This window comes from Diabrotica undecimpunctata, chromosome 2 (assembly GCF_040954645.1).
Source record: "Diabrotica undecimpunctata isolate CICGRU chromosome 2, icDiaUnde3, whole genome shotgun sequence".
Classification (NCBI taxonomy): domain Eukaryota; kingdom Metazoa; phylum Arthropoda; class Insecta; order Coleoptera; family Chrysomelidae; genus Diabrotica; species Diabrotica undecimpunctata.
This window is the reverse complement of record NC_092804.1, coordinates 156,027,829-156,047,249: the sequence shown is the minus strand read 5'-3', so window position 1 is coordinate 156,047,249 and position 19,421 is coordinate 156,027,829. Positions and strand designations below refer to the sequence as shown.

At 37.0% G+C, this 19,421-nt stretch overlaps 1 protein-coding gene across 1 annotated transcript; it reads left to right on the top strand.

The window, feature by feature from the left end:
• The first annotated feature begins 254 nt into the window (after positions 1–254).
• Positions 255–18,552, top strand: APC4 (anaphase-promoting complex subunit 4). The gene is made up of 5 exons (XM_072523815.1): positions 255–439; positions 1,165–1,457; positions 1,553–2,275; positions 13,597–13,840; positions 16,122–18,552. The coding sequence occupies exons 1-5, from the start codon at positions 328–330 to the stop codon at positions 16,985–16,987; spliced, it is 2,238 nt and encodes a 745-aa protein (XP_072379916.1). The 5' UTR covers positions 255–327; the 3' UTR covers positions 16,988–18,552.
• The last annotated feature ends 869 nt before the right edge of the window (positions 18,553–19,421 follow it).

Sequence of the window (19,421 nt, the reverse complement as noted above, 5' to 3'; positions counted from 1 at the left end):
TTCAATTAATGATAAAAGATATAAGATATCAAAATACTGACGTGTGAAAATAAAAACTTAGAATAGAGATAATTGCAAACCAAAAATATAACCAATATAACATTTTTAAATGGCTTTCATAAAAAGACAATTTCATAAAAAATTCCAAATGCGATATTGTTAATCAATTTTGGAGCAAAACGCTTCGAGTACTAAAATACTACCGGTTATCCAATATTATTATTAGCCTTATAAAAAAGAAGAAAAATAAATTCATATATTATTTTGCTGTTTTTTAATTTTACCCATAACCTCAATAAACATAGAGAGAATAAACCTTTGTCCAAAATGTCTACATTTCACGCAATTAAGCAGTTAGAAGACAAAAATGTTCCGGTTGAAATTAGTAATATGGTTTGGAGTGATCGCATGGACCTTGTGGCCCTTTCCAACATGAAAGGTAAAGTATAAAGCTGCACTACAGGTTGTAAAAATCCGATTCCAGTAATAAACACTCTTAAGTATAATTGTACAGCTCTTAAACTAAATTTTATAAGAGTTAAGTATATTAAAGAGTATATTACGTTTTACCTTGTCTTCTCATATCTAGGTACCATGTTTTGTAGTGTACATTGCGGAACACAACATCGTTACATAAGATAACTACCAAATTTTATGTGAAGGACGACAAGGTCTCTAGGGCGTCTTTATCCTTCGCCCTAGTCATTAAGATCGGCTCAACTCCGGTTAACTGTGTGATGAAGCTCAACAAAGTTCAAAAAACGTCCAGTGGGAGAGAATTAGTAGTGCAGTGAGGAAAGGTTTTAAGTAGATGCTGAATCAATGCCTCTACAAAAAAGAGGTCCGAAGCAAGCATTAAAATTTGTCTGAAAGCTACAAACATAAATGTAGGGGCACACAAGAGATCTTCCAGTTTACAGTGTGGAAAACTCGATGAGACCAAACTATTCCTCTATAAACAATGTATATACTTTAGAATAGTAAATAAGTTAGTATTATTTAATGGCTCAATGTCTGATATTGGTATTTTTACCTTGTATATTTATATAGAGCTTGAAAAGAAATTCTTTGGTACTACTCTTAAATGTACTTGATAAATTTATTAATCTTATAATTTTTATTCAGATGATAGCTTCTTCAGTTTGAAACCTTATTTTTTTTTAGGAGAGGTAGCTTTACATCGACTATCATGGACAAAAGCTTGGAATTTAAGTCCTCCCAAGGAAAATGTTGAAGTAAATGCTATGGCCTGGCGACCAGATGGAAAAGTTCTGGCTATTGGCTATAATTCTGGCGAGGTTGTATTAGTTGGTATTGAGAATAAGAAAACTCTTAACATTAAAGATTTAGGTGCTGAAATAACATGTTTATCTTGGGTACAAGAGAAGACAGAAGTCAAATCTAAAGAATCATTTACTTTAAAAGAGGAACGACCAAAAAATTATATGAAGTACATAGTAAGTACACACCATTGTTTTGCATGGGTGCTAACTTCTTCTGTGTTGTTCTTTTGAAAAATTCTTATGTTATTTTCATTTTTTGTTTATTGTAGGATCTCTCAAAATTGTACTTAAAGGATCCTGTTCCTATATCTAATGCAGACGCTTCAAACTCTGAGGAGGTTAAAGAAACCAACTTTATGCAAGATCAAACAGATCTGAATTTACTTTTAATTGGGACAAAGAAAGGCCATCTTCATATAAGAATATTTGGATGTTTTACATGTGTTATTTTGAACATGACTGAGTTTTTAGAAACAGCATGTTCAATTGAACATGTACAAATGAGTGAAGACCTTAGTAAAATTTTTGTAACTGTTAAGGATCCTGAATTTAATGTAAAAATGGTCGTATTAGAGAGCCAGATATTTAAAACTCATACGCAAGAATTGTTCTGTGTAGCTATTAAGTATGTGAAACTGATAGATTTAATTACATACCTAAAAAACACTATAACAGATATAACAGAAACCTGGGAAAGCTTTCTGTTAGAAATCGATAATAAGTTATCAAAATATGCTAAAAAAGTACCAGAAGGTGGAGTAACTGCAGATTTTCTTGATCTTTTAATGTTTGGTATCTGTTCTCCAGAGTTGGAAGAATTTCTTATTACTGATCTTACTAAAAAAGGTTTAGAAAAATTTGGTAAAACGATTGAAATGAGCTATGCCAACATGCAGATATTGCTAATGAGGCACGTTACCAGATATGGACAGAATATAACATACCATTTAGCAGAATTACGAGGGATGGCAAGACTGGAACACAGATATGAGGTAAATTTTGTATTGTTTATTAGTTGTATTATGTTTATTGTTATATCATCGAGAAGGTGATCACTTGTTCAATTGGACACAGAATTCCTTGTTCTAATGCTATTCTAAATAATGATTTAATGTATACTGAAGAGTCTGAGAAGTTACTTTGATTTTTATTCTTGTTAAAAAGAACTGATCCCTGAAATTAAACATTTTCAAATCTTTTTCATCAGATAATTCGCAATATTTTTTTACAATGTGTTATGAAATATTTTTAGTTCTCGTTGGAGTTGTAATCAAATACAAATTATTTTTATAGATCACAAGTTATAGTTGCTAAATACAAGTTTCTAAAATTAATTTAAAAAAAAATCTCTTTACAAAGTGTTAAAAATTGATCTGGACTGTATAAATTGATCATTAAGTGTTATTTTTGGTTGAAAAAGTACATTTTGACATTAACAATGCTTTGACTACAACATCCACTGAAAGGATGTTGAGTAACAAGTACTTTTTCTAAACGAGGTGTGTGCTTATAGCTGTCTGCAAAACAATATCTAGCACAGTTTTGTTAACAAGTAATAATGTTGAGCATTTATTTGCTAAAATTAAAATTGAAAGCAGTAAGTTTATCATTCCTACTGCCAATTTTCCACTGTGAAGTGAACCGGAGAAATATTTGGAGTTTACAGAGAATGTGGAGAAACTATCAGATGAAAATCCAGATGATAAGCTTTGTATCCTGGGGGACTTTAACCTGCCTTACTGTAACTGGTCCAACAGTGGAATGTCTTCAGTGGGTACCCCTTTGGCAGGAACTTCACCTTGTGAAGTTGAATCCATACAGATTATTTCAGTTTCATATTCATACCATAACCTTTATCAAGTCAACTCTGTTAAAAATGCTCACAACAATTTGTTGGATCTGATTTTCATGAATGATGGCAAAGCTAAAATATCTTCAGCAGAGATAGTCCTACTGCCTTTGGATATTCATCATCTACCTATCTCTTTTGAATTTAAGTGTGAATCATGTGTTAACAACTCTGGGCTGATTGGTGACGCTTTTTGTATTGATTTCCATGAAATGAACGTCCTAGAAGTTCTAAGTTTTCTTTCTCAATTTAGTTGGGATAATTTGTTTAAACATTTATCTAAAAGTCTCTTGATGAAATGGTTAATAGTGTTTTTATGATATGATATACTTAACAGTTGATCTTTATGTTCCTGTTAATAAGTATTCAACAAAGAAATTTTTGGTTTGGGTTTCTCCAGATCGCAAAGTTACAATTATTCATAAAAAGAAAGTTCACAAAGAATATTGGGGAACTCAGCTCTATGATCAGGTCCTGATGAGCTTCCAACGTCCCTTATTAAACACTAGCTTTTTATTTTCCAGACCCCTTTTCAAATTTTTAATCTTGCAATACTTAAGTCTGAAGATAACTCTCAGATTAACAATTATAGACTTATCAGTATACATAGTTGTATTCCAAAAGTATTCGAGAGCCTTGTTTGTGACTATTTAGGGGCTAGCTTAAAATGCTATTTTACAGAATAACAATTTGGATTTATTCGTCACTGGTCAACTGAGCTTAATCTATTGACTTTCACTGATTTTATTTTGGAATCTTTGAAGGAAGGTACTACAGGTGTATACAGACTTTACAAAGGCGTTTGTTTGTATAAACCATAAAGTTTTAATTAATAATTTACATAGTCTGGGTATTCAGGGGCAACTTTTAAAGTGATTATCTTCTTATCTAACAGAAAGAATATAAATAGAGCCTATTCAAGGCTTCCAATCGAATGAGATAGAAGTACTATCTGGTGTACCTCAAGGTTCACACCCAGGTCCCCTTCTCTTTAATATCTATGTGAAGGATATTGTCTCCTGTTTTGTCCATTCACACTCTCTCATGTTCGTGGTTGATTTAAAACTTTATAAGATCATGAATATCTATGATTACCACGACCTACAAGTGGATTTTAACCGTTTGAACCACTGGTGTGAAATAAATGGTATGGAACTCAATGTTGAAAAGTTCTAGTTAATAGTGTTTAATCACAACAGAAACACCACCAACCAAATCTATACTATAAAAGGTTGTCCTTTAGAGCCTGTAAACCAATTTATATATCATATCTTAAGAACTTGAGGGAATGGTTTGAATGCAATAGTGCAGAACTATTTAGAGCGGCAGTCAACAGCGTCTGCATAGCCATGATGATTTCCAACCTTCGATAGGAGATGGAACTTAAAGAAGAAGAAATCAATTTAAAGCTTTAGGTGTTGTTCTTGATTCTACTTTATCATTCAGACCACACTATTTCAAAGTCACTTCAAATGCTGGGCGTTTATCAAACGCTTCAGGTCAGATGCATGCAGTCCACAACTGTTAGAAAAAATTAACCTCCATGTCCCTTTTAAGCAAACCAGGCTTATCAAACCTTTCCAAATTACCTACCATCGAACAACTGTGGATATAATTCTTATCTATCTAGGTCTGCTAGATTTGCAAATCAGTATACAGAAAGGTTGGATTGCTTTGAAAAGCAAAGTACAGTAGAACCCCTCTAATCCGTCACCCTCGGGACTAGCAGTATGGTCGGAACGCAAGAAAGGTCGGATTATCAGAAAAAGTCATTGTGTATGACGTATGTATGTGTTTTTAAAAAACGACTGTATTATTCTCTACAGTGATATAATAAATAATTATATTTCAATAAAATACAAGAAAGCTTTTGTTTGTACATTATTTATTAAATATGTATGTAAATATATAATGTCAAAAAAGGTAGCATAAAAATTAGTGCTTACCTATGTAGGCCTACTTAGTAAAAAAATCAGTAATAGATTTTTGTTTACAAGATGAAATTCTGGATTTAGCTGCAATGTTCCTCCATTTTTTCATCCACACGATGTCCATCGGTGTTGATGCTGAGTTCTGCTCAATGTACTGAAGGCCAATTTCAAAAGCATTCTTGGCATCGGTGTGTGAAATCCGGACAGGAGGCTCGTCATCATCATCACTGTCGGATTCTGAGTTCACGATTCCGTCACCGTCACGTTCCATAACAGCGGCAACAATTTCGTTATCGTTCAGCACTTCACTGGTTTCGCAGTTTTTGTCACATTGTTCAATCCACTCCTCAACTTCACTAGCAGGTATATTTGCATCCAGGGTCTGAAGATTGGTAACGATTTCCTGCACGTCGTTTTGCTCATCTTCGACCTGGTCAATTTCGATCATAACTTCTGGCCAAAGCTTACGCCAAGATTTTCTTAGCGTGTCAGGATTTAGTTCTGCCCAAGACTCAGCCATTGTATAGATAGCATCTTTAATGTTGAGTGATTTCATGGCTTGGAAAATATCACATCCTTCTTCGGATTTTTCTAAAATCGAGCTTATGTATTTTCGGCGATAACGCCTTTTAAAACATTCTATCACGCCCTGGTCCATAGGCTGGATAAGTGATGTGACATTTGGTGGGAGGAAGATAGCTTTTATATCCCCTTTTACTAAATCTTCCTCAGAAGGGTGCGATGGTGCGTTGTCTAATAGCAGTAGAGCTCGAACAGGAAGATTTTTTTTCGTCAAGTCCTTCTCAACACATGGCACAAACTCGTCAAAAAACCAAGATTTGAAAAGATTGCAGTCCATCCAAGCAGATTTTTGGTTGCGATAATAAACCGGCACGGATGATAAGTTTATGTTTTTGAAAGCCCTGGGCTTCTTAGATTTGCCTATGACAAACAGCGAAAGCTTGTGTGTTCCATCAGCATTGCTACAAGGAGCAACAGTTAGCCTATCTTTCATGAGTTTCGTTCCCGCTACGGTTTCATTTGACGCACTTAAGGTTTTGTTTGGAAGCATTTTATAGTTTAGGCCTGTCTCGTCTATGTTATAGACTTGGCAAGGTAACAGTTCATTTTCTTTTACAATTTGTTGAAACTTCACAGAAAACTCCTTAGCCGCCTCGACGTCAGCAGATAATTTTTCACCACAAATTGAGACAAACCGGATACCATGACGGGTTTTCCAACGATCAATCCAGCCTTCTGTTACGTAAAAATATGAGTCATAGTTTTAACCTTTAAAACATGTTTTTAATCTAATATGTTGTAGAGTTTACGAGAGGCCTCGATTTACCTGAGCGACCTTCCAGAAGCGATGCGAGGGAAATCCAGTTTGCCTTTACCGTTTCGCCATCGAAGGTTTTAGACTATTCGAGATAACGGCACTGGTATATAATAACGGAACTTTATTTGGAAGGGACAGTTAATTCTGAACCCGCGCTCGCGAATTTGTTACGTTCGCCTATAATAAATTATGTAATAATTAGTGGTTAATAAACTTATATAAATTATCGTGCTTTTTAATAAACTAGAATAAGAACAATATAATAAATTAATAAAGACATTATAAATTAAATAAAGACAGAGCAGTTAAATAAATTTCATTACAAATGGTGTCAGAGTGAGATCGAACATAAATTAGACTTATAATAATAATACAAGTGAATATAAAATAAATTGTGAAAATGGCTACGATTTATGAGCTGACAGTGACTAATTTAAGAAGACATCTTGAAGACAGAGAATTAGCTTCTACCGGAAAAAAGGCTGAGTTAGTCCAACGACTAAAGAACGCTTTGCTAGAAGAAGGACTAGATCCAGAGACTTATATATTTGAAGACAAACATGATGCTGTCCTCTCGTCGATTTCGAAAGTTTCCGGCGACATCGCATCATTAGAGAACAAAGTTTCCGACGATATTTCGAAAGTGTCTTCTGATGTAGCCAAAGTTTCCGGCGACATCGCATCATTGGAGAACAAAGTATCCGGCGACATCGCTTCTTTAGAAAGCAAAGTTTCTAACGAGATTTCTTCTCTGGAAAGCAAAGTTTCTGCTAACATCTCTAAAGTCACTTCTGAAATATCTGCTCTTGACGATAGAGTGTCTTCGCTAAAAAACCAAGTTGCTGCCGATAAGTTGGCCTTCGAAGAAAAGATTAAAGAGATGGAAAGGAAGATGGAAGAAACAGGGACAGCAGAGAGAGGTAACAATCCGATTACAGTGGAGATAAAAGAAGACGAGACGAAATTTAAGTTGGAGACACGGCCGAAATTTGAAGGAAGTGGAGGTTCTATTCATGTTAAAGTCCCAACTTTCGACGGAAAATCATCATGGAACAACTACATGAAACAGTTCGAATCAGCCGCAAGAGCAAATGGATGGTCTGAAAAAGAAAAGGCTGTAAACCTGACTATCGCTCTTCGAGGAGATGCCTTAGATGTGCTTCAGACCATAGCCGTAGAGGAGACCGATGATTTCGAACAACTGAAGAAGAGGTTAAATATGCGATATGGCCACGAACATTTGGAGCATGTATATCAGTCACAGCTTAAAAATCGTAGACAGAAGAAAGATGAGGCTCTTCAAGAATATGAGGTAGATATTGCCAGATTAGTACGATATGCTTATCCAACAGCTCCCGAAGACATGATGGAAAAATTGGCCGTTCAAACGTTTATTGATGGTCTTCGTGATCATGAAATGCAGAGAACACTGCGATTAGCTCGTCACAAGACGCTGGTTGATGTCCTATCCGCCGCCCTCGAATACGAGTCAGCTACGCAGGCCTCTGGCGGGTACAGTAAAGTTAGGACTGTAAAAGAGGAAGGAGATGAAGATAAACTTGACCAGCTCGTTAATATGATGAAAAGCATGACATACAAGAAAACGAAGACCATCAGATGCTGGAATTGTGGCGAAATAGGACACGTACGAAGCTCCTGTAAGCACCCTAGGTACGACGCAAATCAAGAAACTCACCATCAGGAAAACTAGAACGGGTCAGCCTTAGGGGGGCAGCTTCGACCCAGAACTTTTCCAAAGACCCTCTCATACTAATAGCTTCTTTGAAATGTCGTGAAGATAGTGTATATGTCGATGGAGACATAAATGGTAAAAAGCATACGTTGTTGGTGGATACCGGAGCGACCAGAACCATTATACGCCCGACAGTTATAAACAGCCGAAAGAAACTGTTACCAACGAGGTTGCGACTTCGGACCGCTACAGGTGAAAATGCTAACATTCATGGAGAAATCCAGGTACAATTGGGAATTGGAGCAGAAAAGTTCGTCCATACTGTTATAGTTGCTGACATCGAAGAGGATGTTATATTAGGAATGGACGTAATGAATATGCATGGATTCCAATTGGATTTTAAGAATAAGGTAATCAAAGTTGGCAACGAGGAGGTATTTCTCCATCCACATAATGACAACACTGTGCAAGCAGCCATTACAGAAGATACAGTCGTGCCTGCGAGAAGCGAAACGATCATAGTAGCGCGACTACAGGGAATTGTAGACGAAGGGAGACCTGTTATGATGGAGCCTTGGAACCACGACGATGAGGTTGGCCGTGGAATCATAATTGGAAAGGAATTGGTGACTTCGGCTAAAGAAATTCCTGTGAGACTTATCAATGTCAACGACTACCCAGTGACCATAAAGAAAGAGACAAAAGTAGGAACTTGTGTACCTGTGACATCCATAATTCGTCAGGCGACAACATCTGATAATTCCAACGACAAATTCGACCAAATGGTTGCAGTTGCAGGACAGTCTCTAAATCAGATGGAGAAGAGGAAATTAAGGGAATTTCTTCGGCAGTATCGTGATATTTTCGTACCGAAAGGAGGAAAGACGGGAAGAACTACCGTTGTTAAGCATAAAATTGATACTGGTAATGCTAAGCCAATTCGTCAAACAGCTCGACGATTACCACAGGCGAAGAGAGAGGAAGCTGAAACGATTGTTCAGGAAATGAAGAAAGACGGGGTGATAGAACCTTCTACGAGTCCATGGGTCTCTCCGGTGGTCCTGGTTAAGAAGAAAGACGGAACGACGAGGTTCTGTGTGGATTACCGTTTGCTGAACAACGTTACCAAGAAAGATAGTTATCCTCTGCCTCGGATCGATGACACATTGGACACATTGGCTGGAAGTAAATTGTTTTCTACTTTAGATTTGAAGTCTGGATACTGGCAGGTAGAAATGGACCCAGTCGATAAAGAAAAGACAGCCTTCACCACAGGATCTGGATTGTGGCAATTCAACGTTATGCCATTTGGACTTTGTAATGCTCCTGCGACATTTGAGAGGCTTATGGAAAATGTGTTGAGAGGGTTATCTTGGAAAACATGCCTGGTTTATTTAGATGACATAATCGTCTTGGGGGAGACATTCGAAGATCATTTGAGGAATTTAGAAAACGTTTTTAATCGACTTAAAGCTGCCCAATTGATGCTAAACCCCAAGAAGTGCCAGCTATTTCAAGGTAAAGTCAATTATCTGGGTCATATAGTCAGTAAAGAAGGAGTGGCCGTGGATAAGGGAAAAATCGATTCCATTAAGGAATGGCCAAAACCAACTGACAAACATCAAGTGAGAAGTTTTCTTGGACTATGTACTTACTACCGGAGGTTTATTAAGAAGTTTGCAGATATCGCTAAGCCATTAACGCGACTTACAGAGGAAGCAAGAGAATACCGCTGGGATATAGACTGCCAAAATGCCTTTGAAACGTTGAAAAAGCATTTAATAACAGCACCAATTTTGGGGTATCCACTGCCAGAAGGAGAGTTCATCTTAGATACGGATGCAAGTAACGTGGGAATTGGAGGAGTGCTGTCTCAGATTCAAGGAGGACAGGAACGAGTCCTCGGATATTTTAGTAAAGTCCTTTCAAAACCTGAGCGGAATTATTGCGTCACGAGAAGAGAACTTCTGGCAGTAGTGAAATCAGTAGAGCACTTCTATCAATACCTCTATGGAAGGAAGTTTTTAATCCGAACCGACCATGCCGCCCTTAAGTGGTTGATGCAGTTTAAGAATCCAGAGGGTCAGATAGCCAGGTGGATCGAACGACTCCAAGAATACGATTTTAAGATTGAGCACCGAGCCGGAGTTAGCCACAGAAACGCTGATTCTCTTTCCAGACGGCCATGCCCAGCAGAGTGTCCCCACTGCAACAAAACGGAATCCAAGGAAGCAGCAGTGCTAAGAACGACGATTGTCAACGACGACTGGACGCCTACTAAGATAAGGGAAGAACAAGAGAGAGATCCAGTTATACAGAAAATCCGAAAATGGAAAGAGGAAAACCGTCGACCACCTTGGCAGGAAATATCAAACCTATGCTCAGTAGTTAAGACGTATTGGGCCCAGTGGGACTCATTTATCATCGAAGATGGCTTGCTTAAACGAGTCCTGGAAAATGATGACGGTTCAGAGAAGAGAAGACAGTTGGTGATCCCAAAGAGCAGAATAGCCGAAGTACTTCGTCAGTTACACGACAGTCCATCGGGAGGGCATTTTGGTGTAAGGAAAACCCTTCAGCGAATTCGGGAACGGTTTTATTGGATGAACAGTTCCGACGACGTAAAAGACTGGTGTAAGAAATGTACTATTTGTGCTACGAGTAACGGGCCTCACCGGAAAAGGAGAGCTCCTATGAGACAATATAATGTTGGAAGCCCGTTTGAAAGAATAGCTTTGGACATTGCAGGGCCATTTCCAGAAAGTGAAAATGGGGGCAAGTACATGTTGGTAGTAATGGATTACTTCACTAAGTGGGTCGAGATTTACGCACTTCCAGACCAGAAGGCCGCCACCGTTGCAGATAAGTTGATCCAAGAATATATCAGCCGATTTGGAGTGCCTTTGGAGATCCATAGTGACCAAGGCAGGAACTTCGAAAGTGATCTATTCCAAGGAATATGTGATAGACTAGGCATGAAGAAAACAAGAACTACCGCGTATCATCCGCAATCGGATGGTATGGTAGAACGAATGAATAGGACAGTTGGCAAGTATTTGACAAAGATGGTGTCCGATCATCAGCGAGACTGGGACCAATACCTTCCGTTCTTCACAATGGCCTACAGATCTGCTGTTAACGAATCAACGGGCCAGACACCAGCCAGAGTCCTATTCGGACGCGAAATGCGACTACCTTGTGATCTAGAATTTGGGTGTCGACCTGGAGAAGATGTAGCAGGTGAAGATTATGTGATCGAATTACGAAGAAGAATGGACGATGTACATGAGTTGGTCCGTTCCCACCTTCAGATCGCTAGCGACCGAATGAAGAAACGGTACGATACACAAGCCGAAAAGGGTTGCTTTAAGAAGAACGACAAAGTATGGCTGTATAATCCCAAGAAGCGAAAAGGTTGTTCTCCCAAATTGCAGCAGTTTTGGGAAGGTCCATACCTCATCATGGAGAAGATCAACGATGTCATCTACCGAATAAGCAAGATTCCGAGGGGAAAGCCGATGATAGTACACCATAACCGGTTGGCATCTTTCGAAGGTGACCACGACGTAGATGAAGAAGTGGAAGTAAACCAAGTCCAAGATGTGTTTGACCTCACGTTTGAGGAATTCATGGGTGCCTATGGAGGTACCGGTAAAGCGAGACATGGTGTTACCACTGAAGAAAAGCAAGATCTACTCGCGCTCCCCGATGACTACTCGCTGGCCCTATCCCGGCCAGTATCAAAGACGCACCAGGGTTGGCATCCGTCTTTCGAAGGAAGTTTGGTCGAGTTGCAGAACTTCAATGCCAAGTGCCAGCTCCCGGTAAAACCTTGAAACTCCAAGATGCATCACGTTACCTTTTCTACCTGGTAACAAAAGACACTGCCCGTGACCAACCTACCTACCGAGATGTATGGGAAGCCTTACTTCAATTGAGAGGGCACGTACTAGAGTCCGACGTGCAAAAGTTAGCCATGCCAAAGTTGGAGTGCCGCCAATTAGATTGGAGGGTTATCCGAAATATGGTGGAGGAGATCTTTAAAGACACCGAAGTCCAGGTGTTAGTCTGTTGCAATCCGCATAGTTACTGGTGCGGAGAGAAAACCGTCCCTTGTCATTTTTATACAACTGGAAGTTGTAAAAGAGGGTCCAGTTGCCGATACCAGCATACCGTTCCAGTTCTAGTCCCAACAAGGTTCCAGGAGGAACCATCTTTTGAGAGGGGGGCAATGTTACGTAAAAATATGAGTCATAGTTTTAACCTTTAAAACATGTTTTTAATCTAATATGTTGTAGAGTTTACGAGAGGCCTCGATTTACCTGAGCGACCTTCCAGAAGCGATGCGAGGGAAATCCAGTTTGCCTTTACCGTTTCGCCATCGAAGGTTTTAGACTATTCGAGATAACGGCACTGGTATATAATAACGGAACTTTATTTGGAAGGGACAGTTAATTCTGAACCCGCGCTCGCGAATTTGTTACGTTCGCCTATAATAAATTATGTAATAATTAGTGGTTAATAAACTTATATAAATTATCGTGCTTTTTAATAAACTAGAATAAGAACAATATAATAAATTAATAAAGACATTATAAATTAAATAAAGACAGAGCAGTTAAATAAATTTCATTACACTTCACTGGCTTTAAATTCACTTCCGACTTCTAGTTTTTTGTGCAAAATTATTGCCTTTTCTTTTATAATTGGGCCAGATATCGGAGTTCCCTTCCTTCTTTCTTGACTGAACCACATCCATAGAGCACTATCAAGCAGTTCAAGTTTAGGCTTTTTTAATGTTTTTCGCTTTTTAAGAGCGTTTTCTCCATCTACTATCGTCATTGTATGTGATTCAATTTCTTTTCGATTTTTTCTCCAATCCTTAATAGTCGTAACGCCTACATTCAGTTCCTTGGCAATTTTTTGTAGCGATTCACCTTTGTCCAGCCTTTGAATCACTGCAAGTTTTTCACTTAACGAACGCGTAACGTGTTTACGTTTTGCTCCTGACATGTTGAAAATAATGTACACACTTTAACTCACAAAGTTCGAAATAATACTGACAGAATGGATTGTGATTTTCGGAGAAATTTTCGTCGTAAACAAATCGACCGCCGGGGATTTCCGCGAAGCCAAGCAGGTCGGATTACCCGGAGCGTCGGACTATCCGAGGGCGGACGAGAGGGGTTCTACTGTATTTTTAAAGTGCATTTAATATCTTATCGCGCATCTTCTTCTTCTAATGGCGCTACAACCCTTTGTGAGTCTTGGTCTGCTTAACAATGTTCTTCCATTCTGCCCTGTCGGATACTTTCCTTCGCCACTGCCTGATGTTCATGGTTTTAAGATCTCTCTCTCTCTCTACGTCGTCTATCTTATCGCGCATATTAGTTGTAAAAAAATAATATATTAATCTCTGCTCCTATAAACAAGTACAAATATAGTTTATTTATGGGAGTAAAAAAGGTCAAATTAATTAATATAACATTCTTATATGATAGGTAATTGGATTAAAGCAAGAACAAATAACTGCTTCTGTTCAATCAGCAGGATCCTTCCTTATCAAAGCAGGAGAGATACAGCAAATCATTAATCACTCTATAACAAATTATAAAGCATTCTTCAGGTGGCTGTATTGTGCAATTTTGTTTTTAATGGATGAAACAATCCCGTCTGAAATTCATAAAATTGCTCAACAGGATTTGGCATATATTACAGAATTTTTGCAGAATTTTGATCATATTGGTATGTATTATGTTTTAATTTTAATTTGTTCATGTATTTATGTAGTATTTTTCACCTTTAGTTGCAAGGATGCGAAAAGAGTTTTATTTTTTTGTCATTTTTATTTTAATTTAGTGTCTACATAATTTATTTCGCTTATCTATAAAGTTCTTCATCTTGTTTTATAATTTTTTCCGTATAGAAAAATTGTTAGGCCAGGTAGTTGTTATACTTGAGGGTACAACGTCATTTTTATTGAATTAAATATGACATCTAAGCGGTTTGTCAATTAATTAGTATGTTTTTGACAGTAGGCCAAAATAGACATTTAGTGTGACAATTCGAAAAATTAAGTTGATAACTATGGTAGTACTTCCGTTTATTCGAATTTGTGAATATCTTATAATCAACATCACCATCCATTGCAACATCGATAGAGACGTTTTCCAGAACCTGCACGCTTGTTCAATTATAGATAGCAGGGTAGAAATCTTTATTAGAATGGGTGTAAAACATATCGAAATAATCATTCCTGTTTAGGATCCTTTGATCCTCTGAAGGGTGTGTGATATTTTGGCTGTTTTGTATAACTTATTTGGATCGTTCTCGAGGGTTTTTTTTGTTAAACTTTGAGATTGTGTTTTTCTTGGAGGCTCTGTTTGAGTGTTTTTTCTTTTTCATGCAAATATGCTTGAACTTGTTTATGTTCAAGTATTTGCTAAGCGTCGCATTATTATTAGCCCCTTTAAATCACTGATAAATGCTAATACATGTATATTGATACTTATGATAGTACGAATTTTGGATTTTTATTATCTTCGAGCAGAATTTAAAACATTATGTCGGTAGCTGATTACAAAATTATGTTTTTTTAGTTCTAAAATTATTTGATTTAAAGTAATAGGTGTCCCAAAATTTACGCAAGATTTAAATCGTTCGCCATTTGTGCTGTAAAGTGTTGGTACTAATAAAACACTAGTTTGACAGCTGCCAGTTTAGTGTTAGTAAAAATGGAGCGTTACATGAGAGAACTACGCTTTTTATTTTGGAACAATATTTTAAAAGTACCGAAATGACAGCAATGACAGAACAATTAACAACTTTCCATAAAGGTATCAATCCGAATGAATAAGCAGAATTGCTTATAAAGAGGAAGAAGAATAAGAATATTTTCAAAAATAATAAAAGCTTGTAGGCCTCAGTTCAAATATGATTGGAATATTGATTTAATTTTGTCAACTGTAAAGAGAGTAATTGAAAAATTCAGGGAGATTGGATCAATTGGTGTTGCTAAATACACTAGTCGTTCAAAAACAAGCCGCTTAAATGTCAATATCGAAGCAGTGCGTGAGAAGTCCAAGAACAATAATTGACGTCGTTGACAAAAATTGCAAATTTTAAGAAGCTCTCTACAGCGTATACACTGAAAATCTGCATCTCCATACTTACAAAGTTCAATTATCACAATAACTGAAGCCTGATGACCATGTACAGTGAAGAGAGTTCGTTGAATGGATTATTGAACATCAACAAGGGGATGCTGATTTTTCGAGCAAAATCGCCCTAAACGATGAAGCACATTTTCGTCTTGAGGCGTTGTTAATCGTCAAGATTTCCGCATTTGGGGTTCTGAAAACCCACAAATGATTGTCAAAAAAAATGCATCCACAACGTGTCACTATTTGGTGTAGCTGTTGGCTGGAGGCATCATTGGACCATACTTTTTTAAAAATGTGGCTGGTCAAACAGTGGCTGTTAGTGGTGCTCGGTATCGCAACATGATAACAGAGTCCTTTCTGCTTAAATTGGATGATATTGATGAGGACGACATGTGGTTTCAAGAAGACTGTGCCACATCCCATACAGCCCGTGAAACAATTCAATTAATGCGTGAGACATTTCCTGGTTGTCGTGTACGTTTTCGATTTTGTGATCAAATTTCTGTTTATGGGGTTATTTGAAATCAAAAGTCTAGCCAATAAACCTACAACCATCCATGTATTGAAGAAGGAAATTCAACGTTGTTTCAACGAAATTCAGCCATATGTATGCAAAATGGTCATGGATAATTTCGACAAAAGAGTGCGTATGTGCCAGCAAAGCTAAAGAAGCCATTTGCCTGATCTGCTATTCCATACATAACCCTATCCTATCTACTTTATCAATCAATCAAAAATTACAATCTAAAGAGAATAACAGTGTTTTCCATTGAATTGAATTCAAATCTTGCGTACATTTTGGGACACCCTATATAATAAATTTCAAACACATTTCAACTATAATAAATCAAGCAATGTTTTAGGTAATAAAGATGGTTCTAATACTAAAGGATTTATTATGGAACGTTTGGGACAATACTTAGTAGATGCTCCCTTAGCGTTCATCCCCAATATGGACAGCAACGATTGGACAACGTTTTTAAATGATAGTAAATGTGTTCAGAAACATAGAAGTATATTAAAGCACAACAAAACAACTTCATTAATTCAACAATTTAAAGAGTTATCTAACAATGTGAATGATATTTTTGAAGCTCCGAAAGATGCTTTACAGGAACAATTCAAGTATATACATACCTTCGATTGCTTCAATTTTGGAGAAGCTCGTTTGAGGACAACTTCAATAAATATAAGCAAAGAAGTATTACTTTTTTCGTTTTTGGAACCTAGCAGTCATATTTTCGTTCTAGAAATTCACGTAAATGATGAAAAGAAGTGCCAGGCCCGTTGCGGGAAGTTCTATTTCACCCACTTGCCAGAGGAAACAGCTGACATATATGAAATATTAGATCTTGCTTTCTACTCGAATAGTATCCTCTCGTTGCTATTACAGGAAAAGTCAGGAAATAAATCGGGTACTCTATTACAATTTTCTTTGTCTCTAGCTATGGAAAAATTAACTGAAATTGAAATTCATACCGAAATATGTAAATCAGTCGTATTCACTTCCAATGGATCCAGTTTCAATCCGAAATTATACAAAAGTGTTGAAATGGCAGCTTCGTCCTTTGCTGTTTCCGGTAGTAGAAGAGTCAGCATTGTTTTATCCGAGAATAAGAGGAAAGTAAAGTTATTTGAAATGGAAGCTGAAGAGGAGGACGATGAAGAAGCTGAGGCCAGTAGCAGCATGTTGAAAGATGATAGTGTACAGGAGAATGTGGTTGAATAAAATTATATAAGTTATTTTAGAAAATTTTTGCAATAAAACAAAGGAACACAAGATCGCCGGTGCAATTCTATATTTATTTGTGGTTTGCTTACATTTTAACACAGCTTTACATGATGGTATGTAAATGTATGATGTGTCATTTATTTTGTATTTTCATAATTTTTTAAGACCTATCTATTCGTTCATATCTTTGTTGCTGTTTATCCCGAACAACTACTAGAAGATCTAATACATATAAATTGTAAGAGTTATAATTGTGTTACAAATTACAACATAAGGAATATTTTACCCAACTGTATAGACGATAGGGTGAGATGTGAAGCGATATTGTGACTGTCGAATAGTTTTTTATGTTATACGATTTTTTTATGAATGGTAACAAAATCCTAAGTAAGACACTAGATGGCGCGCACATATAAGAACCACCAGAAGGTAGTACAGATATGTATGTACACGTCCCCGGTAGTGCCGAATTTTTAACGTCCACTATTTATCACCAAGTATGGTGGAATCGTCGTATGCTTCACCATGTCCTGACTTCATTGTTTACACCAACTCTTTATTTTGCAATATTTCACCTATTGTGTTTGAAATTTTAATATATTTATTTTTATGTTCTAGCATACAATCTATTATATTGTTTTTCGTTAGGATTCATTCTGTTTTTCTTTCCAGCAATTATCTAGTGTTTTCCCACTCTTTGCAATAAAACACAGTGTGTTCAGCAATATCAGAAACTGATAGTACATAAACTTGTTTTATCTTATTTTAAGAATAGATTGTGGTGGATTTCACCACAATCTATAGGTAGCTATAATAAGTATATAAGTGTATGAGTCAACCTACTCACTTCACTCTTCTGCCATTGTTCTTGCCATGTTTTTTGCAATTTTTCTAATCTTGTCTTTTTCTGTTATGTTTTTTCCCATGATTTCTCCCTTTCCCAAACCAGCAACTTCATTGGGATTTCTCTCGAGATAGGATATTGTTTTGTATCCCGTACATATGCGAACATGTATCCCTTACATATAGACAAAGAATATAATATTCTTTGTGCACTGTCTAATTTTTTAAAGGGTTCTTTCTTTATAGTACTTTTCCCATATAGTCAATGTATATAGTATTATGGACTGCGAGGATGCTACAAGCGTCTACCTTTTTGATCTCCAATCACTTTATTTCTGGGCATTATTCGAATCAGAGCTGCTAATATCTTCTTAAATTTAGAGATAGCTTTGATTTAGGTAAAAGTATAAAAAGATAAATAAAAATGTCATTCAATCCGGACACTGCAATCACAAATGCATTATTCGGTAGTGCGTGCAAATTAACCAGAGATTAAACAGTATGTAGATGGAAAAAGCATGTAATATGCTTGCTTTTAATCACCCAAACGTTATTTTCTACTGTATTTTGAGAATTACCGGTGAACCTTTCCTTATGTTATTTAGAGCACTATTGTAATATAAATATGTGAATTAACTTTAATTTTGTACCATTTAAATTGTTTGTTGTATTTCATAACCAGCTGTTAAGAGTTTTTTAAATAAATTGTACATATTGATCCAAAATTGGTGTTTTTATTGTGTAAAATCATAGTATGCTATGAAGCGTGTAGGCGTTTATGGTGGTTATAGAACCTATAAGTATATTATTGCACTGATACCGGGTATTTAACACCAATTTCTTATGTTTCTGAACCATAATTACTTCTTTACGTCTGGCCACAGGTCCGGACGAAATACCCGTCGAACTTATTAAGGTGATGAGTGAAGTGAGCACGAAGGAGTTAACTGAACTGTTTAACGCCATATACGATTCAGGTAATATCCCAGTGGAATGGCTATTGTCAACATTTGTAACATTACCAAAAAAACGATCTGCGAAAACGTGCGAAGATTTCGTAACTATCAGCCTTATGAGTCATGCACTTAAGATTTTTATTAAAATCTGGCATACATGCCAGAATTTACAAGAAATGCGAAGAAAATGTCGGTGAAATGCAATTTGGATTCCGCAATTCCATGGGTACACGTGAAGCACTTTTCACCTTACAAGTCCTACTTCAGAGATGCCGCGATGTCAGTTATGATGTCTATATTTGTTTTATTGATTACGCCAAGGCATTTGACCGTTGTCAGCACCAGAAGATGGTCGATTGGATGAGAAGGACATTCGGATTATCATGAATTTATACTGGAACCAGCGTGCGCAAGTCAAGATCGAAGACCAGCTGACCAACCAAGTGATAATCATGCGAGGAGTAAGGCAAGGCTATGTGCTATGGGCTTTTCAATATATACTCTGAGGAAATTTTAACTGAAGCCCTCTCAAACCTAGAGATGGGAATCCGAGTGAACGGTGAATACGTCAATAATATCCGCTACGTCGATGACACTGTGTTACTAGCAACCAGCCTAAATGATCTACAAGC

Bases quoted from the DNA above. Each gene is read 5' to 3' on its own strand.
- APC4 (XM_072523815.1), top strand. From the start codon at position 328: ATGTCTACATTTCACGCAATTAAGCAGTTAGAAGACAAAAATGTTCCG. The intron at 1,458-1,552 runs GTAAGTACACAC...TGTTTATTGTAG, and splicing joins AAAATTATATGAAGTACATA to GATCTCTCAAAATTGTACTT. The intron at 13,841-16,121 runs GTATGTATTATG...GCAATGTTTTAG, and splicing joins GCAGAATTTTGATCATATTG to GTAATAAAGATGGTTCTAAT.